The 26,998-nt window shown below is 41.8% G+C and overlaps 1 protein-coding gene across 1 annotated transcript in view; it reads left to right on the forward strand.

Moving 5' to 3' along the window:
- Window positions 1–666: 666 nt before the first annotated feature.
- The window catches only part of LOC104546879 (homeobox protein Meis1), a gene marked incomplete at its 5' end in the record, with an annotated part of 81,409 nt that continues 55,077 nt past the window's right edge, over window positions 667–26,998 (forward strand). Inside the window, one exon of the mRNA XM_010192383.1 lies at window positions 667–778. Within this exon, the coding sequence (XP_010190685.1) occupies window positions 667–778 (112 nt within the window). The remainder of the gene's footprint in view (window positions 779–26,998) is intronic.

The raw sequence follows: 26,998 nt of genomic DNA on the forward strand, positions 1-26,998 counted from the left end.
ATGTTACTTTGAAATGCACCCAGTGATAAGAAGCAACATCTGTTTTCTGTTCAATAGTACAAGGAGGCTCTGCATGGGGCTGAGTGTACACAGCTTATGTGAAGCCATTGTTATTCTCATTTCTTTTTTGTCCCCATGCCTGGTCCATTTGCCATATACCATCCGGCAAACAGCTGACACATCCAGGCTATTATGGACGGAGGCCTAATTGCCAGAAAAGTCTTTAAGCTCTTCCATGTTGGCCTCCTAAGAGGAATGGGAGTACTATATAAACGGTGTTGCTCTCAACCACAGCTCTCATTTTGCCTTTGCAGAGTTAGCAGGCTGTTATGCCAGAGGGTTTGCAAATGCTAAAAATATAGTTGGAGCCCAGTGCCAGCGATTTACTCTCTGGCTCTCCCCCCAGTTCCCGCACCTTGCCGGGAATGTTTCTGTTTTCTATGGTAATAAAGCATGGGATTATTTAGACGGTAAACATATTCCAGAGTATATTATTTTCACTGAGGAGTGGCGATCCAGCTATCTGGACAGAAGGAATAATCTGAGGAAGGTATTTGCCAGCCTTTTCCCACGAGTCTGCTCATGGGTACCACTCTCCTGGGAACACACGAACTAGGCACTTCTTCCCATCTCAGGTTTTAACTTTTTATTTTCTTGGTCCTGCAGCCCTCCTGGAACAGAGACCATGATGACACGGCATCGACGCGCTCTGGGGGAACCCCTGGGCCCTCCAGCGGAGGACACACATCGCACAGCGGGGACAACAGCAGTGAGCAAGGTAGGAACGGAGCCCTCATGCTTTCTTAACTGACAAGTGGTCACCAATGCACTCGGGGACCGGTTACTCTCTTTCCAATGTTGAAATGTGCTCAGGTACTCAGGGGTTTGTGCTGAGAAAGGTCTATCTTCCTTTTTTTTTTCCCACACTTTTTTTTTTCCATTTCCTCCTAGTAAAAGGATTGACATCTTTATTTCTTCGACCCTGCCAGCAGGCACATGTTAAAGAAGCATATGTACCAAATTTGCAGTATGCTTAATAAAAATAAGCAATGAGAAGGGGTTTGGGTTTTTTTTCTCCTCATTCAAATGAGTTAAAAGATGAAATCTTCAAAAGAAAATGTAATTAAGATTGCAGAAATGCATGCTAATATTTCAAAGATGCCACCAAAAGTATGCTGCATATAAAGAATAGATGTTAGCTGGCCCATTTTACGAAATCCTGAGCAGTGCTTTTATTTACTTTTTTTACTCAATTCCAATTTACTTGAATGCTAAAATGTTTGTTTGAGTGCCAGGCCAGAGTAACTGATTTAGCAGCATGACTATGAAACAAGTTTGGTGCAATTGAAGTGGGACATACTACAAATAGTTAGTGCTATCTCAGAATCTCCCAAGTCTAAAAAACTAAAATTCTGGGTTTTCCTGAGAAGCTGTTTAAATGCTTCATACTTTTTCTGAAGAGACCAACTACAGTGAATTTAGTGTTTATTTAATGCAATTAAAATTTTTAAAGGATCCTTAATCTGGATATAAAAGAGAGTGCTTTATTGATGTTGACTCTGAACTCACAATAGGTATATACTTTAAAATCTGTTTTTATGATCATGTTTCATTCAAGTGCTGTTAGACAACAAAGGAATTGTGTGTCCAAAAAAAAGTTGAGCAGTACTGATTAGCATTGCAAAGTCTGCAATTAACAAGATCAGTTTTTAAACTAAATCAGTATATTTTAATTTTTTAATTAATGTGGACCTAACGTACATGGTGAATAACATCTCTTTATAGAATTTTAAGTATTTGAGACACTTTATTGTTTAAAGAAAATTTGCTGACTTCATCGCAAGTGTAGCCTAGTAAAAATGGGGCCTGGAACAGTAAACTGTTGCAGAGCTGAGGCAGAAACTGGTAACCTTCTGACCTCTGACTTTTACTGGAAAATTATATGCAACATAAATTCAGGGGGCCTTTCTTCTTTCAAGTATGTATACGTACGTATTCTAGTGGTGCTGTTCACAATGCTATAGTTGAAGTGGTGTCAATATGTTCATTGGAGCCCCTTGCTTTGGGAGCAAGCTTGGGTTTTTAAGGGTGAAAAAGCTGCTGCAAAAATAGACTTTGAACTAGAACATGGTGTTTGGAAGGTGTTTTTGTACTCAGATAGGGCTGTTCTCTTATTAGACAGGTATGTGCGTACTCCTAAACCTCTCAGGCACTTTGAAAATTGAGCTTCTCAGTTCCTGGTGTGCTTTTAAAGATTTTTCGGCTTTGTTTTTTTCCTAAATATGGCATTGTATCAGTCCAGAGTGCCAGTTGTATCTGATGTTTCATCGTCACCATCCTGGTATGCTCCTAGCAAGGTGCATGCTATAAGCTCGGTCAGGAAGGATTTTTGGATGGCACTAGTGACTTTAGAGCTTGAGTCCCATTAAACATCCACAGAAAGACTTGTCAGTGATGCTTTAACCAGTTCTGAAAATTTTACTCTAATTCTAGACTAAGGTTTATTGAGGCTGGAATTGTGCCAGCAGTTGATAGATACATTTTGTGAAGGAGGCTTGTTGCATTAAAAGTTTAGGAAAGAGTAAAAAAAAAGAAGGAATCTGTTAATTGGAGCTCTTGGGTCAAGTTTGGGAAAGGAGTTTTGGAAAGGAGACCCTGTCCAGAGGGTCTCCATTACTGAGGCTTGCCTTCAGGCCACTTGTCACCTATGGAACTGGTGGGTTTTCTGAGGAACAGGAGTGCAGAAAGGGTAGTGGTGGTCTTGCTAAGCTTTACATCTTGTTTGCTCAAAGAGCCTCTGAAGGCTGAGATTATGGGGGAATCTCATTTGTTTAAGCACACACAGGCGTGTATATATACACCTTGCATTAAAAAAAAGTGTGGTTTTAGTCTTCCCTCATGGGGAAGAAGTAAAAAACCATCATCCTGAATGACCTAAAAGGAAGAGAAGAAAAGGATAGCAAATACCCTGCCTCTCCCCAACTACATTTAAATTCAAAATACTGTGATTTGAAGGCTTTTCTTCTGAGGCCTGATGTGAGGAGTGGCAACGCTGTGGTCAAACTCATGGTTTCGCCGCTACCATTTACTTTTCTTGGCAGCAGAAGCAGCTGGCATGGCACTGCCATAGCAGCCAGGTGCTGTGGAGGGTTGGCAGCGAATGACTGGGGGCCTGCATGTTAACACTTGCAACCACAGGAGTTAACTCGAGATGCATACATTGCATGACATATATTCAGTATATTATGGGCTTCCCTATTTTTAGAAGTTTGTAAAAGTTCCTTTTGGTTCCATCTGTCAAAAGTGCCTTTGCCGTTTGAAAAAACCATATCTAATAACTAGAAATAGAACCTTCTAAAACTATTTTTAGGTTGTTCCCACAACCTACTTCCCCTGTTGGGGTAGGTAAAAACACTTTCTGGGCTGGATTTTCAATCTGGCTGAAGGTATCACGAAGATGAGTGTGAGCTCTGTGTTGTCAGAGGCGCACATAGACTGGACAGCTTAAGCCCTTTAGCAAGAGTTTTCTCCCTTTGTCCTGAACCCAGACTATGTTAAGGTCTGTTTTTGGACTTTTTGAATATTTTTCTTCTTTCCCTGATTCCTCACTGCCTTTAGTCCCCACAAAGTGCCTTTTTAACCTATTTATGTCCCTATGCACAACACATGTTGAGCAATTACCTTTGAAAACAGTAGAGATACTTTCTTCTAAAAATTTTGAAGTATTTTTAGCATGTAAATTTATTTACTTAGTAAATAGTAATGACTCCCAGCCGCTTCAATCTATAGTAGAAATCCATCTTTAACTGCTAGGGAGCTCTTCTGAGCTCTTCTTCTCGTGCCACTGAACAGCAGGATATGTTATTGCATAGCACATTGACACAACCTTTTATAAAGGCCCAATATTGTGTCGTCGTAAGGGATAGTTATAGTACAGGAATGCAGAATAATATTATGAAAAAGTTTTGTGGGCTGTTTTCCCATCGCTCTCAACTTATTGTGAAGGGCCATTGGATGTCTATCTCCAAATGGTGCAAAGAGATCTGAATTTACACAGTGGAGAAGAAACTTGCTCAATTCTATTGAAAAAAAAAAAAGAGAGAAGCAAGTTCATCGGTACAGGCAGGTGATGCTGAACCCAGAGCAATGCTATTTTATCTTACTGCATATTCTAACTTTAAAAGAGTCCTGTTTGGGGTGTTAACAGATCTATTTTGTTTGATTTTCAAATAGTCAGGCCAGGAGGATGCTGAACAAAGCTCTGGTACAGTCACTGTTAATCCAGAGTGGGGTTCTTTAATTCCCATGTTTAGCTCTCCTACATGGCTTAAAAGAAAAAGAAAATAAATCTATCAGTGTCATCTATTTGTGTGTATTGTTTCTCTCCCATTTTTTTTTGTGCAAGCCTCAGCCTGAGTTCAAAACATTTTTTTAACCTCCAAATAATTATTGCTTTTTTAAGCCAGGAGCATAAAGCAGCGATATTTCTTCATAAAAAATTATCAATGGCTGCAATGTGGGGTTTTTTTTTCAGGATTTTGTAGGAGTTCGGGCAACCTATAGGCAAAAAGGCAATCGTGTTTATTATTGCTGGGAATCTCAAGGCAGTTGTTTGGAGGCTGTGAAGGCAGGCGACAGAGCCAGGCGGAGGGGGAGAGAAGGGCCACATTATGTTCCAGATGACTGAGCAAGGATTTATATACCAGCTTGCCTTTTTTTTTTTTTTTTGACATGGGAGAAGAAAAGTAATAAGAGCGGGGAGGCAAGGCATTTGAAGCGGTCAGATGGCTGATGACTAATGGGATAGGTGGGCAGGAGCCTGTGGATTGGGTATCTTAATGAGCACATTTCGCACTGAGTTTGGGCTGCAGTTCCCCTTCACCTTTGCCCTTTATTGACCGAACTGACACTTCATTTTTCACATACTTCCAATTATGGCTGAGCTTAAGTGTTGCCCTGCCTCCTTTCTTTCTTGCCTATGGACAGCTCGAGAGTAGCTGAGGCCACAAAAGATATTTTAAATTGAGAAACTACTATAGCAAGGCAGGTTTAGGGTGTAACCTGAAACTGCTGTCATTTTGCAGTTTCTCTGATGAAAACAAAAGTTTTGATGTTTCTTGTTTAGCGCTTTTTTTCTCTCCTTCTTGATGATGAGGAGGGAGATTGCTTTGAGGGTGGTTGGGTTGGCGAGGGATGTTTTCCTTGGGGTAAATCCTTTTCAGCAGTACAGGTGGTATGGGTGGGAGTCACCGAAGTAAAGAGGTAGACTCAAATAAAAAGCAGTGCCATGCTTGAAGGATGTCTCCTTGTTCCCTCACAATACGGCGACTTCTCAAGGGACTTCTTGTGGTATGATGCCCTGTGATGTATTTTGCTTTTCCATAAGGAGAGCATAATTGTGCCTGCAGTTCTCCAGCCATAGACCAGTATGGATTTGTTGTTTTGGTAATGTTTAATGTATGAATGCAGATTAGTGCATGGCCTGGCTGTAAGACTTTGAGAAATGACCATAGATGATTCTGAGGTATGATGAACGGATGGACAGAACTCCAGTTTGTGGCCACCCCTTTGCTATGCTAGGAGAGCCATGGTATACGTCCCACAGCTGAAGCCTGTGTGTTTCCACGTTGGCTTTTACATGCAAAATCCTTCCAGGGAGGAAATGTCTGTTTGCTTTTGCAGGGCTGTGGGGTTTCGGAGCATGCAGTTTGCCTACTGAATGTGAATTCTGTCAGAAATAGTGGGAATAAGTTGTGCTTACATGGGGTGGGTGGGTTTAAGAACAATATAGCTGCTGTTAGACCTTAACTTCCTGGCAGTGCTGCTGCATTTTGCAGCATGGCTTTCACTACTGTCTCTGTCATGTGAAATTTGGGTGAGTAATAAGTGGACACGTCACCAGTGTGCCAGTGGTGATTGCTTTGCATTTAAATATGTGGCAAGTGTATCAACAATTATTTATATCCAAACAGAGGCCCTTAAACCACAGAAGTATTTATCTCAATTAAAAAAAAAAAGTATGAAGTATTACCTACTTTATTATGTAGCTCTCTGGCATAGTAATGGCATGGCATATTTTTACTATAATATGGTAATAAAAGAATATGTAAAAGGCAGACAAAGGTTCTGTCTTTTCACTAAGGTGACCTCTGTTACCAAGTAACTGCTTTACTTATGAGCTTATTAAAAACTCAAAAAAAATGAGCTTTTCATACTCCACAGGCATTGATGTGAAAATGAGCTGTCCTGCAAGTAGTTTTCTTGATCATTTTTAGAACAATTGATTAGCCAAAGAGCCGCTGTCATTAGTTGACATTGACTGATAGCAATTTGTCACAAGCTCCTAAGGTCAGCCAGGCAGTGTAAGCTTCGGCTTGTCTTTGATTGACCTTTTCTGATGCCATTATCGTGCGATCAGTTAGACTGGATGTGACCCTCAATTGGAAAAGACAGGGCATTAGTCAACAGGGGCTGCTCCTGGTATTTTTTCTGGTGCTTTATGTATTGTGAATCCCGAATTAAGCATAATAGGTTTGTTTGGAAATGGAGTGGTATCAGTTTTCTTGTCAAGGCTCTGCCATCTCCTTTTCTTTTCTTGCTTTTCCATCAAGTGGGCAGAGCTTGGTTTGCTTTAAATCAGCATGAGCACCTGTGCCTCTTCCTTTGACAGGAGATATGAGATTTAAAACAACCTCATATTTATTTGAAACTCTTCATGTAGGTGCATATTCTTCAGCAGCACCAGCATTAATTATTTTTATCTCCCTAGAATCATGTTTTATTTTTTAACAGTGATTGAGTAGTTGAGGATTATGCTTATAACAACATGAAGTCAATTTATCATTCTGCTCTAAAGCCGGAGGGCGTGAAACTGTTTTCTTCCTCCTTCTGGTGGAAATTTCAGCTGTTAAAGTTAGATTTTGGCAGTGTTAAGCCTCCGTGCCTCAGTTAGGCAGAGTTACGCTTCTAGTATGGTGCATGAGAGAGAGTCCTCTCTTGGAAGCGGGTGTCACTTGTGATTTGAGCCTCAATCTATGCCTGGTGTCAGAATATATTTTAATCATTTGCATTATCTCCAAACGTCTGTTATTAAGAGGCAGTTTTCTTTTTGCTTTGGCAAAGCTAACTTTAATACCTAGAAATGTTGCTTGTTTTGCCTAAATTATAGGTAACACACTTGTAAATTAATTCTTTTCCTTGTAAAAAAGCTGCCTTCCTCCTATTTGCCTTTCAGGGGAAACTTGAATTTCTCTGTCTAAGTATCAACCTGTTTTTCAGGTCAGCCCCAGAGATAATAAGCAGTTCAAAACCAGCACAACCATTTCAGCACAGTTTAATGTGACTTTCAGTCTTGCTTAGGAAATCCTTCCAGTCAGGAGGGAAGCAGAGAGGCCATCACATCATGAGGCAGATCCCTCAGGCTGAAGCTATTGCCATCGTTGGCAGAGTGAAAGGAGGGAAAAAGACTTTGGAACTGTTTACCTTTAAAGTGGCTATGGAAACACAAATATTCCTGACTTCTCAGCCTGTCTGTAATCAAGCAGCAAAATTCATGTGCTGCAGTCCTTTTTTTTTCCTTTTTCTTTTTCTTGGCAAGTTTTTCTAAACTTAGAAATGTCTGTCCCATTAAACATCTGTGTGACTGTATGCAAGTTAGTGTATACATAGATGTGTAAGTAAGAACATGGCCCTGACCTTGGACTGAGCATCTCATCAGTGGTGCAAGGCTTCTGCAGGCCTCAAAGCATGTCTGCACAGCCTCACATATGTTACTGAGGGCAAGATCTTGAATATGTGGAGCAGGGAACACTGGTGAAAAATACCACATTGCTAAATCACATCTTGATCTGTTACCTAAAAACTCAGGTGTAAGACTGAAGGGCGTCTTGCTTTCCTCCTTGGATGGTACAAAGAGAGGTTTGGTTGCAAAAAGTTGTAGAAATAGGTTTAAAGTTTTTTGTGTCCAAGATACCCCTTTTTGGCAGTACCTGAACCTTGATTTTTGAAGATCACTGACATGATGTGATTTAGAATATTTGTTGCTTTTATTCTGTGGAATTTTCTTCCCTCTACACATCCTGGGCATGCTCCTTTTGGTTGCCCTATATGGCTTATATGCTTTCCATCTTGAAGGCACCAACCCAATCCCCATTTGCCTCTTGAAGTCATAGTGGCTTCAGCCAAGTCTTTTGCTGAGAGTGACTTTCAGGTGTGTGTCGCTAACCTCTTTAAATCGGAGGTTAAAAAAGCAAATTTGTGTTCCTAAGATGGCCTCCACTTTTGAAAAACATTTTATCATAATGTGTATAAACCTATAAACACGCAGTTTTTCCTGGATTAGTGGTGCAACAGGGTGTGCCATCAGGCTGCTTGGCCTAAGCCATTTTCCTACCTCTCATGTGAAATGCTGGGAGGGGAAAAAAGAAAAGATGACTAAGGCTGGAAGAGAAGTCATTAAAATAATTAGTTGTGTATGGAGAAAGCAGATGCCTGTCCCATAATGCAAGAACTGAGGGTGGGTGTTCACCAAGTCTCATGGCACAGGAGCTTTCCAGAGTGTTTACAGGTTTAAAACAAACACAAATGTTTTACGTGTTGGGTTAAATTTATTGCTACAGTGTGTTGTGGAGGTCAGCAGGGGAAAGAAAGAGATTAGACCAATTTGTGGAAAAATAGGTCCTTCTGTAGCTATTAAAAACCGTGATCCAGATGCAACCGCTGGGTCAGGAAACTGCCCAAGTACTGATTGTCAGAGCTGTGGCACAGCCACTTCAGTGTAACCCCACTTTCTGTATGGGTTTCCTAAACATTATTGCTCCTGGGAGAGACCAACATGAGATCAAGCTACTTGGACTTATGTCCTCTGTTTTTTATGTTAAAATACATATTTTTTTAAATTGAGTTCAGGAAATAAGATACTAAATTTTTTATTTACACTATTTTTAACGTCTCTTTCTAATGTCAGCATGCTTTTGTTGGGAGGAAAGTAGACATAGTTTGTATTTTCTCACCCTTATTACCCCAGTGGTGGGAATGGTTTGATGCTATTCATTCAAATTTGACAGGTGATTGCTTCTGTAAATGAATGCACTCAAATCATAATTGTTGCAACAGAATTGTTTGATTACCTGGCGGTAGCTTCTTTCTCTCTGATAGCTTTTGGATCACCTGTTTGCTGAGAGCATTTGACAGTCCTCATGTTTATTACCCAATTGAATGTCAGTAGCAATTGCAGCTAAAGATAAACGAAAATGCAAGTACTTGTTGACCTTGACTTTTTTCCACAAGATATTGGACTTGATGGCTCTATTGCTGTTGAACTGATAAGAGTTATAAGCAGTAGTTGAAGGAAAATGTTTTATTCCCAGAGGAAAATACCATGCTGCTGTGGGAAATGGCATCTGACTAGCGCTCTTTGCCATATTTGCTTGGTTCACCTTCATTTAGGCTGTGGGAAAATAAAATACAAATTTCCCCTTTTATGACTTTAATATCTCTGCAAACATGAATTCCTGCACTCTTTGTAAAGTTTTGTTGGCAGACTGTGCCAATAACATACAGCAAGCACGAGACCTCGATTTGTTTTATGATGTGGTATAATGAGGATTCTCAATTCTTCCTCATTTTCGGGCTGATTTGATAATTACAGGGAGGGAGCAGAGCTTTCTTCTCCTATTTCATGGGAAGCTTAATATGTCTATAACCAGCAAAGACTGGGAAGTGGGTGGCTGTGAGTATGTGGTGGTGGAGCAGGGCTGTGCTGGAGGGAAGGCAGCCTGGGGATGAAGGCAAAGTTATTGCAGGGATGAGGGAACAATGCTTTCATAGGTCATGCTTGCACCCATGTTTTTGGGCAGGGTTCCAGGTGGGTTCCCTTGCAGTTTTTGAGAGGAAGGGGTCAGCTCAGTGTCACCCATCCTGGCTGCATTCGAGGAGCGGTGGGGGTGAACTTCCTGCTCCAGCTGGAGAAATATAATATTTATTTTTCATTTCTAATCCTGCTTGAATATCAAACCTGAAAGAAAGCCTTCAGTGGAAACAGAAACAGGCAATGGGCTTTGAGATCTTCAGGGATGAAAGTCATTGTATAAAAATAATGCATAAAGAGCACAAAAGACCATGGAATTATATTGTTTAAAACGTAAGTCCTTCTTGTCTCAGCAACTGCTCTGATAAACTCCGTACAGTTTTGTAGGAGCTTGTTAAAGCACTGAAATACAGGATTAAGCAGTGCTGTAACAGTTAGCAGAGTCAGACTAGTAATCTTATTGCATTGTATTTTTTTCAGGTAAGATTAAGCTGGCATTACATTATATGTTTGTGGGCGAGGGGGCATTCTTTAAGGGATTAATTAATAGGATCAACGCTGTAAGATGCTGACATAATTTTTTTGCACATTGATGTACACGGGTGTTTATTTTTTTATTCTTTAAATTTAAATTCATGAATGAGATGGGGACCTCCTCTGGGTGATCAAGGCAGCCTCTGTGGCTTTTGGCAGCAGCAGAGCCACCTGTCACTGTGTAATTCTTTGGGGACCGCTTCGTGCTGGCCTGGTGACCCAGTAGTTGGTGCCATGAGAAATACCAGAGGGAGAAGCCTGATGTCTCTTCTCCCTGAGCTGGTAGGGGTCTGCAGGGCTGTTACTAAGCAATTGCCTGACGCTGCTCTGGTGGGCCTTTGAATGAGGGTGTCACTGGTAAAACCTAGCTCTCTGGCTTGTTGCTATAGCTGTCATGCCTTTGCTGTGTAGCCTTTGAATCTTGCCTTTGGCACGCTTGAGTTTTTGCTGGTAGAGTTCAGGAGGTGGGAAAGGACACGGGAGAGCCTGTCCAGGCCTGAGACATGCCGTGGGAGCAGTGTCACATCAGGGCAAGTGCTACCTTCCCAGAGCCCTCTGTCAGCCTCCCACACTCTGTGGTTTGGGAACTTCCTCATCGCCAGGTAGTATCTCAGGCATCTAATAGCCACAGATTATATATATATTTGTTTGTTTGTTTATTTATTCATTTTATTTTTTATTTTCTTCCTCGTGAGTGTTTAAAGTCTCACACATGGTTTGCAGGTAGTTTTTTGAGGTTGCTTTTTGCAGAAACATAATGTGGAGGTGTCAGAAAGAAGAAACATCATACAGATAAATAAAAATAAAATAGGGGCAGTATTTTCAATTTTGTTTTTTCATGGCTGATCCTGTGTCATAGGAGAGTGATGGCTCTTGCAACCCTCTGTGTCATCTTAGGGCTGTAAATTTCTCTTTTGCAGAAAGGCAGGAGAAGACCTATTAGGAGGCACCAGTTATGTCCCCAGAAAAGAGCTAAAGGTGGTGTGCATAACCTAACTGATTCTTAAATCTTCCTCCAGCTCTCTGAATAGCAGTTAGTGTCACATGGATGAATGCTAAAAATACTCGAGAGTCTGTAGCATCCCAATGGACTTCAGAAGAAGGTGTATCTTAGCTCTGTCTGGTCAGCAAGTGAAGGTCATGGAAGCAAGGCTTGTAGGGTGAAGAATCTTTTGTTTCTCTCATTGCTGTGCCAAGAGGATCTCCTCCCCAGCACAGCGCTGAGGGAGAAACCCCACCGCGGTGCTCCTTCCTGGGAGCCTGGGTTATAGCACATGCACTTCTGCATCAGTGACCTTTGTAAAGCAGGGAAAAGAGATAATGTGGCCAAGTATTAACTACTTGAAGTAAAGTGTCATAATTTAAAATTCTGTTTAAGTTTCTTTCAGGTCACTGTAACATCAGAGTGCAGCTGCCTCTTGCTAAATAGTATGGAATAAGATGCAGGCAAATTGCAGGAGTGGAAAAGAGGCAAGAAAGTAGGGCTGAAAAGTTATGCTCATGGCATACTTTTCCTCCCTTCCCTGCTTCGTAAAGCATCTCCTATTTATGCTCTCCTGTTCCTGGCTGTGGCAGTGAGGATGCCCTAGGAGAAGCTTTGGTGCAGGTTTCTGACCATTTTCTCTTTTTCTGTGTCTGTCTGGTATTCCAAACAAATGCAAATTCTGCGTGAGGCTGGCTATGTAAAAGCAAGAATGGTGGTGACATCATTTCAGTATAAGATGGGTTTGGTCCCATGTTGCAGTTCTGTGATGGGCTGTAGGTAAAGCAGGAGGCTGTTTGTTCATGAGCAAGTTGAGCCACAAAGTCTTTGGATGTCATTATGTAAATATTTGTAGTTCGTGTCTGTGTTTGGTCATACACATGCTTGGATGTAACTATCTCCCACTGTTATACTTTATGCTGTGAACCAGGCAAGAAAGATGGTAAGATCCTTGTGAAGTACAGGGCTTTTTCAGGACCTTTAGAAAGAGAGTTGTGCTGAGTTCCTTGGCATTACAGCTACAAGAAACAAATTTGCAAGCGGTGCTAATGTTAGTGTCTCACTGCAGATTTAATCTAGCTAAAAAACCTCTGAAGTGACCATAATTTACCAGGTTGAACAGCAGACTGACAAGCAGAGAGGGCTGGTGTAGCCATATCCTCGGGAAATGTAAAGTTGGTGACTTGGTGGAATTTAGTCCCAATAAAGTAACCAGCTGACAGTCTGCAGGAATGCAGGCTGCAGGAGGAGGAGCATGTAAGCCATAATACGTGTGTATCAACTCTTCACCACAATTAATTATATTGTATCACTGAAAAGCAGAGTATGCACAAATACGCAATTTTGCAGCAGGCTTTCCATGTATAATGTTTTAATATAAATTAGAATTGCCTCAGACAAATGAATTTAAATTCTGTGTATTACACAAATCGTATTTACTGTTGCAGTTGATGTAGGTGAAATGGCAGCATTAAACTTAGAAGTGCCTCTCAAGTCATGCCAACTTGGTACTAAAGATATTAATACTCAATTAAAATTAGTAATCAATTTATTTGAATATTGGAGGTTAGTCAGGGATGGATCTGAAGTTGTATTAGGTATATCATACTGGTCTGAATACATAATTCACTGTTGCAAAAGCATTGTGCTAATTTTAGCTTACAAAGAGGATGAAGATAAACTGCCTGCTGCTAGTTTGCCATATGCTATCCTGGTGATAATATTCAAGTGCAAAATATTCTGCAGAGAGTCTTATTGTTTCAATAAAAGAAAAGTGGAAAAGAGTTAAGCAAATTTCTGCTCTGTAAATATATAGAAAATAATGAAATAAAACAAATCTCAAATGCTGGTAGATGAGATCTGTGAAATTTGTTTTGGTTTTATTTGCTTTCATGGGAGTCAACAAATTGTTTTAGTATATATTTGATCCAATTGTATCCATTTCCCACATGTAAATCTTAAAATCAATCTAAATAAAAATCGATCTTTGTTCTGGTAGGCAAAAATACAGCCCGAGTTGCTCCTAACTAGTTAAGCCTCCCATCCTTCAAGTTTATTGCAGGAATAAGGTCTCTGCTGATCTTTCAGTTTTTGCTTTGTTTATTTAAAAACACAAAACATGCTCCAGTTTCCATATGGGGAGGATTTTGCTTCTGCAGCTTCACCAAGGAGCATTTACCTTCTCCATCTGCACCCACAGCCAGAAGACGGGCTGGGGGGAAGCTTTGCATTAGCAAGTGGTGAAAAGCTTGACCTTCATGTGACCCTGGTCAAGCAAACCCCCTGGTGGAGTGTCCTATTTGGTCACCGATACCTGTGGGGTGAGGGAGGAGATAAAGGCAGAGGGAGAAAGATAAAGTAATCCCATTGATCTGGGAACTTCTCAAATACTACAAGCGAGGGAATGGCAGGAATAATAAAAAAGCAGCAATATTTGCCTGACCCCCCACCGTATCTGTGTAATGTCATTTCCAAAGAGCCAGAGTAGATAATAGCAAATGTGCTTTCAATTATCAGATCAGTCTCTTGAAGTGATGGAGAAGACTGGATGCTCTGATCCGGCAGGCACTGGAGAGTGTAATACAATCCTTGTCACAGCAGAGAGAATTGTATAAATGGACAAAGATCCGCTGATTACAACTTTTGCTAAAGTGTTAAGTAAAAGATCTGTCTATAAGAGATGGCAGGTCTACTGTTGTCTGGTCTTCCAACTTGCTTTTGTAGGGGTTTTCACAGGAACAAATACCAATTACCAAAATAAAAGCGAACAGTGTGGCCAGTTCATATCATGGTAGGACACATGCTCTTGAGTCAGCGTGGGCAGGAAGCTTGGCAGGTCTGTCCCCTACCATTGCCATTGCATCTTTATCTCTCCAGTTCATTGTTTGCCACTGAGTGCTTGAAATTTCAGTTTCCAAGTAAAAGTTTCCTGTTCCTTGCATTTACATTCAGTTTGGTAAGACATAAATTTAGCCCTCCTTTATCAAGGAGGGCTTTTTTCTTTTCCCCTTCAAGTAAGGCAAAATAGGAAGAATAAATTAATTCTGATTTGATGATAAGAGGTAGAATTTTGCATTTTTCCAGATTCTCAGTGGTAGGAAGCATGAGGTTGCATCCTCATGATAAGGTGACGGATGGGTGCTAAATTCAGCCTTTCCATCCTGAGTAATTTTAGAAGGGGCCGTGAAGTCCCGACAGTCAGCCTTCATTACCCATCAATTCCTCACAATAGCCTCACTGCTTCTAAGATTTTAGTGTTCTGTGAAGTATTCAAGGCTAATAGTGCAGATATTCTTTTAGTCATCTTAATCCTGAATTTCCCTCTGGAGAGTTTGTGTTTCTCTCCATTCATTGCGGAGGGACTCGGGGAGTACTCATCGCATTGCTCAGACACTTAGCTTGGCAACCTGTCTTTAATGCCTAGAGTAAGGAAGGATGAATCTGTGCTAAAACTTCTTGTTGTTTCTTTAGGAAAAAATGTTTGCTCTGCATGGAGAAGCAGAATAAAGTGTTTTGTACTGCTGAAGATTAGGGGAGTGGGCTCGGGCACTGCTTGTATTGGTGAGGCTGTCCCCTCTGCAGCTCCTGAGGACAATGAACTGAGCATCTTATGAAACTTGTCGCCTTTGCTAACCTGTATTGGTGATCTGAAGTGTTCAAAAATCTTGACATGCATAGAAAAAGAGATATTTATATTTTAATGTTACTCATGGAGAGGGGGCAAGTGTCTGTATTCCTATGCCTAGCCCTAGGGAGGCCAGGTTTCAAGGTTTCTCTGCCATTGGCATGTTGCTTGCTTCATCTGTGTGTGTGGTTTTGGTGGAGGGTTTTCACATGTCTCTTAGAGCTCGAGACTTAAATATAAAACCTGAATGGCAAGCTTGTGAAACTTGGGTGCAAGGGTTTGCTCAACTTCCAACTGAACAGCATTGAGGTCTTTCATGAGACGAAAGGCTCCATGAATGAAGCCTTGAAACGAAATCTGTTGCTGAGTTGCTGGAGGAATGGCCATGGTCAAACAACTCAGTCCTTCTCTTTGTTGTGCTATTTGGGTGCTGGGTCTTTGTCTGCTAGCGTGACAGCTGCTGGGACTTCTCTCCACATACCTTCCTTGTCTGCTTTTACATGTAAAATGACAGTTGAACCTACTTCACTCCAAACTGACAAGATGCATATTCCATTGATTTAAGCGCACTAATGTGCATTCAAAAGGGCTCACTTGTCCACTTTCTTTTGTAGTCATATTCGTAGCAATCCTCAATAGTAGATGAGGTGGAGGGAGTTTTTAATATTTTTAAAGCATAATATTGAACTCTTTTTTCCATATTGAAATCCACTTTGAATGTAATCCTGAAAAATATCTTCAGATTGTGCACCATGGCCCTGCTGTGCCTCAGAAACATTAAATTCAGGGCTTGCTTCCTTGTGAGGCTGTGAGTGCAAAGCTCACATGGGATGGTGCTGGATTTCGAGTGCTGGAGGTTTGCAGGCGCAGAGGGAGAGCAGGCTACCGCTACAGCAGTGTGGGCTTTCATTCAGCACATTGTCAATGTGCCTTATCTGGGATCTTGAGTGATGGCTCTCCAGGGATGGCTCTCCAGGGTAAACCCGAGGAAGGGAGCTGAGTGAGGTGCTTCCAGGGATGTCACAGCGGAGGCTTCCTTCAGAGCTGCTCTCCTAGCTCCACAGGAGTTTTAACCTGCAGAGATCCCTGCAGCACCTTGGAAAGCTGGGCTTTCCAGAATGTTTGTTGACTGCTTTGAGACTTCTACCTCCTTATTTACATCTCTCTCTGCACCATGAGGTGTAGAAACTTGTGTCACCTGTAAGTTAACGTGCACAGCACCTGCTGTCCTGAGCTTCTCCTTGCATGTTCTTTTGTGAGGTTCACATGCAGCCTTGGATGTGCAGAAAGTCTTCTGGGCTGGTGAGAGGTAAGCTTAAGGGAGAGGTTCCGTGTGGTCTTACAGGCAAGAGTGTATTGCCCTCTCCAGATGTATTTTTCCTTGTTCATGTCACTTCTGAGATTATATTCATTGCAAATACGGTGTTATGTCAAAGACTTTTTCATAGGAACTGTTAAATAAAGTATAGGTAGGAATGCTTTTTAACTGAACTTTGAATTTCAACCAGCAATGATAGAATAAAATCTCTGTCTTCCCTTCCCATCAGCCTAAACCATGAGCTGTAGGTTAAACTGGTCAGGCAGTTAAAGTAAATGACAAAAACCTCAAGTTGCTTTGCATGGAAAATGGCAGCATGATTAGCAGTGTTTCAGAGGCTGGCATTGTTGGCTGCTGTTCAGATAATTGGCAGACACTTGTGAAAGGGTTTTCCAGTCTCATGAGAATCACCAGTTTTGGCATTGGTGATTATTACTCTGACACTGCAATAGGAAAGAGTGCAAATGTGTGACTGGAGACTTCTTTTTCTGCCTGAGAAGCCTTGGTGACCCAGTCTTAAGACTGAGTCATCTCCAGGTTGTAAGCCATACGGCAAAAGTTGGGTAAGGTTGAAGCAAGCAGTTCACAAACAGTTGGAAAATTGTGTTTCCATTTCACTCAACATGTGATGAGTTTATTACAGGAGACTTTCATTCAGAGTGGCAGTGAAAACTGGAAATAATATTTACTAGGATTTATTTGACTGTCACAACATAATTTGAATACAGGTTGGCAAGTATTTTCTTTCCTATTTATGCGCGTCTGAGTGTGTGTCTGTATATGTATTACAAAACTATCCTGGTCTTCATCAAAATAGTCTGCTAATGTTTTGCCTGCCTTTATCAAGACACAGCATGAAAGGGCCACTCTGATTCATATTTTTAAGGGATGTTATTCTGACCTCAAAAACTGATACTTCCTTAGCCAGTGCCAGAAAGCCATTTCTGTGGTTTCAGTCCTCATTTCTTTAACAATTAAGAATCAGGTGGCATCAGAATAACAACTGATTTTAATAGCTGCTTTAGCCACCTCCATCATGGGGAGGAAGTGTGCAGGGCTTCTGCAGAGCCTTGGAGCTCTGTGGTGTGACCTCAAGTGACCAGACACAAAAACCAGTGCGATACTTGAACGAAAAGGTCTGCATCATCCAAACTGTGCTGACTCTTGTCCAAGAACACACTGTTTACATGTTCCTTCCAAATTGGTCAATTTTCTGCAAGACTGAGATATGACTTTTTTTTTATTATCTCAGTGCAACTTGGCTGGTTTTAGTGGAGCTGCTCTTAACTTACAAGTAGATATACAGTGAGGATTATGTCTTCTGGTTTTAGTGATCAAAGATGAACCTTCCCGCTATTGATCTGTATATTCCCCCTCCTCTGTATCTGAAGATACTTGTATATTCTCTGCAAATATGCAGGCTGACCACTCCAGTGATAAGCAACAAATCTTACCAGTTAACTCCAAAATGCATCTTGCTGAAGGTGATGTCTGAAAATACATTGCTGCAAGCACAAGGCAGCCAAGCTTCTCTCTGGCCTTCAAGATGTCTACCTAGACCTTAATGAAGGGTGAGGTTTTCTTTCTCCCAATAAATAGATTTTGTCTGGGGAGGCAAGAGGCAGAAAGAGAAAACATATTTACCCAGTGCTAAATAAAAAGCTATTTATGCCTAATACATTGGCAGAATTATTCCAGAGTAATTCAGCCATGAGAAAATATGGTCCTTGTGTCACTGCCAAAGTCACAGAGACCTATGGTGATCTGCAGAGTAAGTTCAGGTCACCTAAGTTAAATCTGCCTAGGGGCTGACTTAACTCTGACACCACATTTTTTTCTGAGATTTATAAAAGCAAACATCTTCTATAGATGAAGGAAGCGCTAAGAGTGTTGTCAACTCTCTCCTTTGAGCCAAGGTCTGCTGATTTTCCCTTTTCCTTTCTAGACTGCTCCTTCCATTTCCTTTGATTATGCTCTTTTTCCCAGCATTTACAAGATGCTCAGGAAAGTGAGTCTTTTCCTTAACATGGTAACCGCTGCCTATAAAACCCTTCTAGTTGATACTGCACATGCAGGAAGGGCATGGGGATGTTGCTGGTGTTTAACCAGGAGCAGCATTGACTGTCTGCATGCACATGGTGTGTCCTCGCACATCAGTTGAGAAGCATGTCCTGAAAGCCGGGGCAAGGGGTAGAAATATATTCCTTGGTAACCTCTGCTGAGGTTACCATCTGAGCAACAGAGTATTCGGCAGAAACATTTTGAAGGTGAAGCTGGTGACTTTGTATGCACTGCTAGACTGCCCCAGGGGGATACAGATCAATGTGTGAGCCGAGCAGATGAGAGTCCTCTTCCGTCACTGGTGGGTGGAAGGACTGAGACAGGATCCTCAGCCCTTTCAATAAGGATGAGATTGCTTCAGCAGAAGAGTAGTAGTAGTTTTCCAAGTGGTCTATACGTGCCTAGGAGAAACTGATGCCTGTGGTTTTTAGCCTGCCAGAACCCGAGATTTTCTTTCACTTCCTTGGTTACTCATTCATGTCATTTAACATACGTCAAATTACTAAAAACTCATAGTTTTTTCTTTCTATCCATTTCTACTACTGTTGCCATCAGGGGAAATGGCAAATGGTGTGAATTGAAAAAGAAACACCAGAAATCTTTTTGACTTGCTCTTTGAAGGGTCTTTGAATTTGGTTTATTTTTTATTTAGTACACTGGATGGCTCTTTGCTATGACCCAGCTTTGCTATGAGCTTTCTCTGGGACTTTGGTTAAACATTCCTGTTGTGAATGGAATGGAGTCAAAGAGACATGAACTGGAAATGGCTGAGTTACCTCCTTCCCATCCTTCATCCCTCTTGCAGTGGTTTCCCAACTTTGATGCCACTAAATGTAGTGACATAAATAATACTCAAATTCTGGAGTGCACCAGAAGTTTTTCGCTTTCCTACTATTAGTTTGTCTATTCAAGGTAGCTGATGTCTAGGAGTATGTAGTGATAGAAGGTAGAAGTGAAAATAAGACACATGTGCACCTATAGGTGATATTCAGGGGAAGTTTTTAAGCATTGATCTGACTTTGCTTTCACCTTCACTGCATGTTTTGGACTCTCTGACATTTGTTTGTTCCTGGATGATTTGCATTTGGGTTTGTTGTTTGTTTGTTTGTTTTAATCTGGAAAAAAACCCCAACCTAACCTATAACTGCACTGTAAAACAAACAACAAAACACCAGAAGCTGTGATAGGAAGTCATAGGAAGCAAAAAACATAGCAGTGACATGAATACATTAAGGTGGAGCCGCAGGGGAAGTGCTATCTTAGTAGTGTCTGAAAGGGCTGTCAGTGCCTGTGTGCCCTAGGGTGGACCGTGAAGGGAGCTCAGACTGGTGACTCAGCATCGGACCACGAGGAACAGAGTCAAGACTACCTCCCCATCACCATTATTTCACTGAAGGGTTCTCCAAGCCCTCTGAGTTTCCAGGATCTGTGGTGGGGGCTGGATTCATTCCAGCTGCCTGGATGTGCAGCAGTGGCATCTTGTGCCACCCTACCTCCCTGTACCCAAGTGTTAGTGTAGGTGATAAAGTAGATTCCACTTTCTCTGGGGGGGGGAAGCCTTTGCAACAGAAGTAAAATTAGTGGCCTGAGCACTGTGGCAATCATTGCTTGATCCCTCCCAGCCGTGTAGAACAAGGGAAGTCTGGGCAGAGTGAGCAGCCTTCTTCTCCAGCAGCCACTGCTGCACCCTACCCAAATTGGGGCTTTCTAACCCCAGTTTGTGTGGATGAGCCTGGGGAAAGTTTAATGTGGCTACTACTAGCAGTTATGCTTCAGTTGATATGGAATAACACCAACAGGTGCCCTCTGTCTCTAGTGTCACTCTATGCAGGATGCTGTCCCCATTGAGCCAAAGGAAAGGTGGTGGGAAATGATTTCTGAAAGCATCCTTGTCCTGCTCACTGTGCTGAGCGGAGGGCAGCAGGAGTCACATGAGCCATAACAACATGCCTGGCCACTGGCCACCAGAGCCGACAGCACTGTGCCTTTGCTCTAAAGCCTGACTCCAGGTTTATTTTTCCCATTGTGGTCTTTTTTTAAGCATCACCTCATCAGAGTAGATTTGCCTTTTGTGTAGGAGAGGGACAGTCAAGTGGAAGAAATTTTTGTGTGAGCTTGGCTCTGTCAAATCTGCTTATCTCCTTTTGGCTTCTGCACTTTCTTCCCAAGGAGCAGCCTCCTGCTATTGTCATGGGCCCTCCAGAGCGACTGGCTTTTGCTGGAAGAACAAGAGTGGTGGCAGCAGGCAGCAAGGAACAGTGGGAACAGCATAAGAAAAACATTATTAATTCTGTCTACATCCTTCCCTTAAAAGGTCTGACAGAGGGTTGCTTATTTTGTAATGAAGGTGGTTTTCCCTCAGCTGGTTATGTGCATGGTAATATAAGGTTTTGTCTTTGGAGAGTGAAGCAGGCTTCTTCTGAGCATCCCAGGCAGCACTAGGGCAGGGTGCAGGGAGGAAGCTCATGGTGCAGTCCAAATGATTCATTCAGTCACGATTGGAAATATTTCTAACATCTGCTTAGAAAAGAGAAGGATAAGTGTTTTGAGTCCAACTCCTGCCCTGTTCATGTGGAGACCAGGTACTGGAAGTTTCCAGTGTCCCTATTGTTCTGCCCCTCTCTGCCCAGTAGTTTAGGCCACCATACAGGTATCTGATTTCCATCAGACCTCAAAGACACCTTGTGGAAATGGTTCTTCTAGGTGGATTTGGCCAGCTGTGTTTTCTCTGCCCTCCTTTCCATAGCTGTGAGATACAGGGCCCTGCATTGGAAGCCACCAGGCTGCCTCAGAAGGGTTTTCGGATTAACTCTCAGTAACAAATCAAAATTGTTTTCCTGTTGTTTTAAGCACAAAGAAATAATTAATTTGTGCCTTAAGTTCACAGCTAGGTCTCTTTTCACTACCTGCCTAGTCAAGAGGTTCAGTGGCTGTGATTTGCTGGAGTAATGGCTGCAGCAAGTGGATCTTCATAAGATTATGTGAGATGATGGCTGGTTTTTTATTGCAATGGCAGCTGAGATGTTACTGTCAAAGCAGGAAAAGTAGATGAGATTGGGGCATTTTATGCTCATCCCTTTTAATTCTGCCTTTTTTAGTTGCAAAGTAACTACTGTATGGGGGGAAATAGAGTACGTGGTGCTGCCATGGTATGCAAAGTGAAGTTTAATGTCAGTTTTCTTTCAATCACGTGTTGCTTTTCATTGTCAGATGTTACTGATAGACTAGAGACAGGGAAAATAAGAATTTATTGGTTTTGATACTACTTTAAAATAAGTGACAGGAGTAGAAGAAAATACGTTGCGTATCAGCAAGAACTTTTTCGCTTGACACAAACCACATGGGAACTTCCGATTGGAAATATCTCCTGTGGACTTGGTAGGTCAGGAATCCTGACTTGCCTGAGCCACAGCTAGACTAATTCTCTTCCTTTCATTATGGTTAGATGACTCCTGTGACATACAGGATCCAGCCCTGCAGAAGAGAATTTGGGACAAACAGTGTCTGAACTGTTTGTCAGTTCCTGCAGGGCACACTGCAGCTTGGGTCAGCATCAGTTTGTCTTGAATTGGCCTGAAATAAAATGCTTTCATATGGTTCAACAATCCCAAGCATTTTGGTTTGTCTTGCCCAGCAATGAAATTTTTAATTTATTTTTTTTCAATAGATGATGCTACTTTTGAATGATTTGGATAGTGTCAAGGTTTTGGCACATATTTTCTTTTGTACAACATGAAATTTACAGCATCATCTCCTTTGGAGCAGGCATGCAGGCAGGGCCCAGGGCAACTTAGCTGTGTTTAGGGAAGGAAGCCTACTTAAATGCTCCACTGTAATAACTGTTTCTTCAGATAATGCATCCTGTAGTTTATACATAATATGCTTCTGATCTTTGCTTTGAGCCTCTTGTAGCTGCTTATGCTCTGTCCAAGAGTCAAGTATCTTAGGAGCTGGTTAAACAAAGATAGAACCAGTTGTTAAGGAGCTATAGAGACTTACAGAAGTTGACCTCATGGCCATCTGAGGTATTAGTTGGGCATATTTCCCCCATGGCAGAGCAGTCCTGTGCTCCTCCTGCTGCTGCTTGTGCTCCTGCTTTGCAAGGGAGTGAGAAAGACCTGAACCAATGGTGAATTTACCTGTGTCTCATCTGTATGCAGTTGACCTCTCATGGAGAACACAAATGGTGGGATTCATAGTTGGAAGGGCTAGCTCTCCAGCTGAGGTTGGAGAGAATAGGTTTCAAAAAAAGCTTTTCCCAAGAAGTGGTAGTGTTGTCATGTTGGCTTTTAGGTTAGGATACAAAAAAACAACCCGTTTAAGGTTTTTTACATTTCTTGGTTAAAGCAGGATGTTTTTTCTGTTTAACCAGATACTTTTCTGTAGGGTATTTGCTTCCAGCTACTCAAAGTAAACTTTAGTTGCTGGCAGTAGAAAGTTGTTTGCTTCCCATACAATGAATTGCTTTCTTTTAGTATTTCATTCAGTGTGTAGGTGCGTGGCTCAAGAAGCATCACACAATTTACCCATAATAGTGAAGCTTTCTGAATGCCATTAAGAAGGACTGCATCTTGCAGGAGGTTTCCTTCCTTTCAGCTGTGAAAAGCTGCCGAACAAATGGAAATGAGTAAAATCTGTGGGGCCCCCATTCATCAATGCTGTTTTTACTCTTTGCGTAGACAGCTAATTTGCTCATTGCTTGCCTGAAGGGAATTCAAGTCAAAAAGCAGGGTCAAATTACTAGAAAAAGGTGCTCATGTCTCTGAAGAACAAAGTACAATGATTCAAGAAAAAAACTTTGAAAATTTGTCAAATGCCAGAGTGTAATTTATACTTTTCCAGGTTACTCCATCTATGAATTTTTGTGCAGGATATTTTTGCAACGGTTTCCTTTAGTATCTTGTAAATATGAATACTATCTGTGAGTGACAACCTCCTACTGTTTATGTCATGGTCTGAATCCTTGCATCTCCTTAAAAGATGCGTGCAAGTACATGGTATTTGTTTCTTGCTAATGCTCATTTTCAACCTTGTTGTTCCTCATTAACTTTTTATTAAGTATACTTGAGGAGGCTTGATTTCCTTAAGGTATGAGAAAAAAATATATCTGTCCCTTGTAAACACCACATTTCAAATTCACAAGCAGACCTACATTATCATTGTAAATAATTTTGGAGGCTGTTCTGTAGACCATTCAATGCTCTGAGATGATTGCCATTGACCTCAGGAACTCCTGGAGTGAGTGCTTCCATCACATCTGACTAATCATGGATCCAAACAAATAGAAAATGGTTTTCCCAATAAAGAAATTGCACGGTTGCTTTAAGCTTTCTGAAGTACCTTTTTGCTGGTAGTCCCATCCTCAGATCACATACCTTGCTTAGGCATTGGCAGATTGAGAGCAGTCACACTGGGTTGATGTTACATATGCAATATATACATGCATATATGTGTGTAAATTTTAAAATAATATATTTTGGGGAAATCTTCCAAACTCATGGACCTTTTTATGTCAAAACTTCAAGTTCTCCTCATCAAATAGGTACAACTTGGATTACTAGCTGGGCATACATCCCTAGGCTACACGAGTGCCTTCCAGCTCTCTCCTGGCATGTCTGAGCATGCAACGCCTTGTGCTGCTCAACTTGTCTCCTTCCCCACCTTAAGGAGAAATTATTGTTTCTGAGCAGTGAACTTGTCCTCAAATGGTTATGGACATGAATATTAGCCACCCTGACTCACGTCAGAGTTATTTGCATGTGACTTCTGCTCACCACATTCCTTGGTCAAGTTGGAGTTGTGTCAAAAACAAATAATAATAAATTAAAACTAAACCAAAACACCCCCAAAAACCAACCAACCAACCAAACACACACACGCACCGCCTCTCCTCCCTGTGTTCTTTGATTGCCCAAGTTCAGTCAATGCTGATAGTCTGAAATGGTGATCCTTGTTTTAAGTCCTGTGAACAGTAGGTTGTGGCAGATTCCTTTTCTCTTGCTCTTGTTTTATAGTAAAACTTGTTGCATCCTTGGATCTGCTTTTTGAGAGTTCATAGTTTTGTACCTCTTAAGAAAAACTACATTTCACATGTAGGCCTGGTTTTACTCTGTGAAAAGTCAGCATGGTGGATGTGTGAGTACTCAGCAACCCGGAGATGTGTTTCTGTAAGGGATAACCTTAGTAAAGGCGTGGAAGTTATAATTGTTACTCTAAATTAGCACAGAGCACTGAAGAAAGGTTAAAGAAAGTAATTTTGCCACTTAAAATCTCTCTAGTACATTATGTTGCTTAAAGTTATTAATGAATCCTGCTTTTGAGTTACCTGGAGGTTTGAGTTCTTGAAGGGGTTAAAAGAGAAAGGAACCAACAGAGGTGTGGATGAACAGTGAACAGTTAAGTATTTAGCTTAGAAAATATAGATTTCTCTTGCTAGCAGAAGCAGGAATTTGAGGAGCTCAAATTTAAATGCTTTAAAAAAATATGATAGAATTTTTTAAAAACCACACTAGTGAAAAGCCCACAGACTTTGGGGCATCATGTTGGGTGTTTCCGTTCAGAGCACTGAAAACATTGCAAGTCTAGCACACAATTCAGTAGTTTTGTCCAAACTCAACAGATGCTTAAATTATATTAGCTTATTAAATCTGAAAGTAAGTGCAGACCATGAAGTTCTTCCAGGAGGCAGAAGCTACTTCTAACAGGAGAGATTTGGAAATATAAAAATAAGTTAGGGAGCACTGAGTCTTTTAGACAACACTGATTTACTCCCCTGTTAATGGAACTGTCCAGTCCCAGGTGCACCTAAAAGTTGCTCTGGGTCTTTCCTGAGGCTTCTGGGTACATTTATTTCACATGTTCTTCAGTGAGCTCCTTAAAGCGGTGGATTTAGATGCTTATCTGTAAGTAGACTGTAAAAGATGGAAGGTGATGTTCATCATGTGGTTTGGTTGACCTCAGTGAGACTGATGCCTTCCTTTTGACCCCTCCCAGCAAACTGAACAGTGGACCCCAAAACCTCCCAGAGATCTCATGACAGAGGTGTAGGAAGCAGACTTTTTAGTTTTGCTTTGATACAAAAATTCTTGTGCTCCAAATACAGATTTGATCCTACTACAGGGCTACATGCAATGAGAAATAACCTGTTGCGTCTAGTGAAGTTTTACTTGTAGTAGAACTGTATTTGACACTCTGCTATTGAGATTTCTAGTCACTTCATTCAGGGATGTTAGTCTAGGCATGGATTTTCTAACCAAGTGAATGGCTGGGATTTTTAGGACATCAGAATTTCCAAACTTTCTGAAATGTCCAAGACTTGGGATTGGGACTATTCATGTCGTACCCGAGCAACTTCTGTGTTAAAGTTCTGAGGATGAATTTAGGAGATGTGTGACTGAAAGGTGCCTGTGTGTTTCCAGCATTGCAGAGCAATGACATTTTGTTTCAGTTCGGTGTGGAAGCGAGGGAGGAGGCTCTGAATTGCCACCTAATTCCTGCAATGGCCACTGCCACTGAAGGCGAGCACATGTGCCAGGTTGCTCTCCAGAAACGCCTATTTTGCCAACAGAGACTTATAACAGATCACCCAGGACAAAGAGAGCATTACCCACTCAAGGAGCCACTGTAAACCCAGTTGCCCTTTGCTGCATCTGCCTCCAATTTTGGGGGGAGTTGGGAGGGGAAGGGAAGTTGTAGGAGGCGTTGGCAGTGAGGAGGGGAATGCAGTGAGAGGAGCCCCTGCTGGCATGGCCGGCCTGACCCATTCAGTGGGGCTGAATACGGTAAATGGTGCTTTATCCTTTCTTGAAAGGAACAAGATAGCATGGCCTAAATGCCTGGGTGTGCTTAAATAGGCAACTCTGGGATGCTGGAGTTGAGGGTGTTTGAAATTGGAGCTCCCCAACAGCTGGGGAGCTGCCACAGGTCACCTGCCTCGCTCCATGGGGACCAGCCCAGGTCTGGCAAGAAATCGTCCACGGACGAATTGTAGTACAAATTCCTTTCTTTGTTGGTTGGCCTCTTTCACTAGACCATGGCCTATAAAAAATTGTGTAAAAACAATTCTTAAATATTATGTGAAAGGGCAAACGGCCATACTGAAAGGTTTGGTGGTTTGACATATAGTGCCTGGTTTTGCTCGCTGGGGAATGGGCGTGCAGAGCCCGGGCTCTCCTCCTGCTGCTTACAGGCTCTCGTTTTTTTTTAAATAGCATCTAGTTGCTGTGCAGTCACTGCGCTTCCAGCAATTTGACAGGCAACGAGTCTGCTTCAGTGATCTTAAATCCTTTTAGAGTAATTTGCGAGCGAGCAGAAAAATAGCTAGCACCTTCGGATCCAGCGCTCAAAACCAGAGAATCAGGTATTGCCAATTAAAGTGCTATTTCCAACCATCATATCAAGACAGATTACTTGCAGTTCCTCTGATAATGTCATGCCGTGCCTAAAGAGAAAGCGAGCCAGAGTTTCTCCATGGAAAAAAGATGTGTGGACCAAACTCATCGGCGACTGAGGCAGAGGGAGTGTGATGCAGATAGTGCATAGGGCCGTACATATGTGCAGCGTAAATGCGAGCGGTGTGCCTGCTCTGCCCCCCAGATAGCCATGGGCCATTTTGAAGAGCCTCTGGCCCCTCAGTCACAGGCCTACTAGTTAATTGCCACACGGACTTCG

Source organism: Mesitornis unicolor, unplaced genomic scaffold, assembly GCF_000695765.1.
Source record: "Mesitornis unicolor isolate BGI_N332 unplaced genomic scaffold, ASM69576v1 scaffold16969, whole genome shotgun sequence".
Lineage (NCBI taxonomy): Eukaryota > Metazoa > Chordata > Aves > Mesitornithiformes > Mesitornithidae > Mesitornis > Mesitornis unicolor.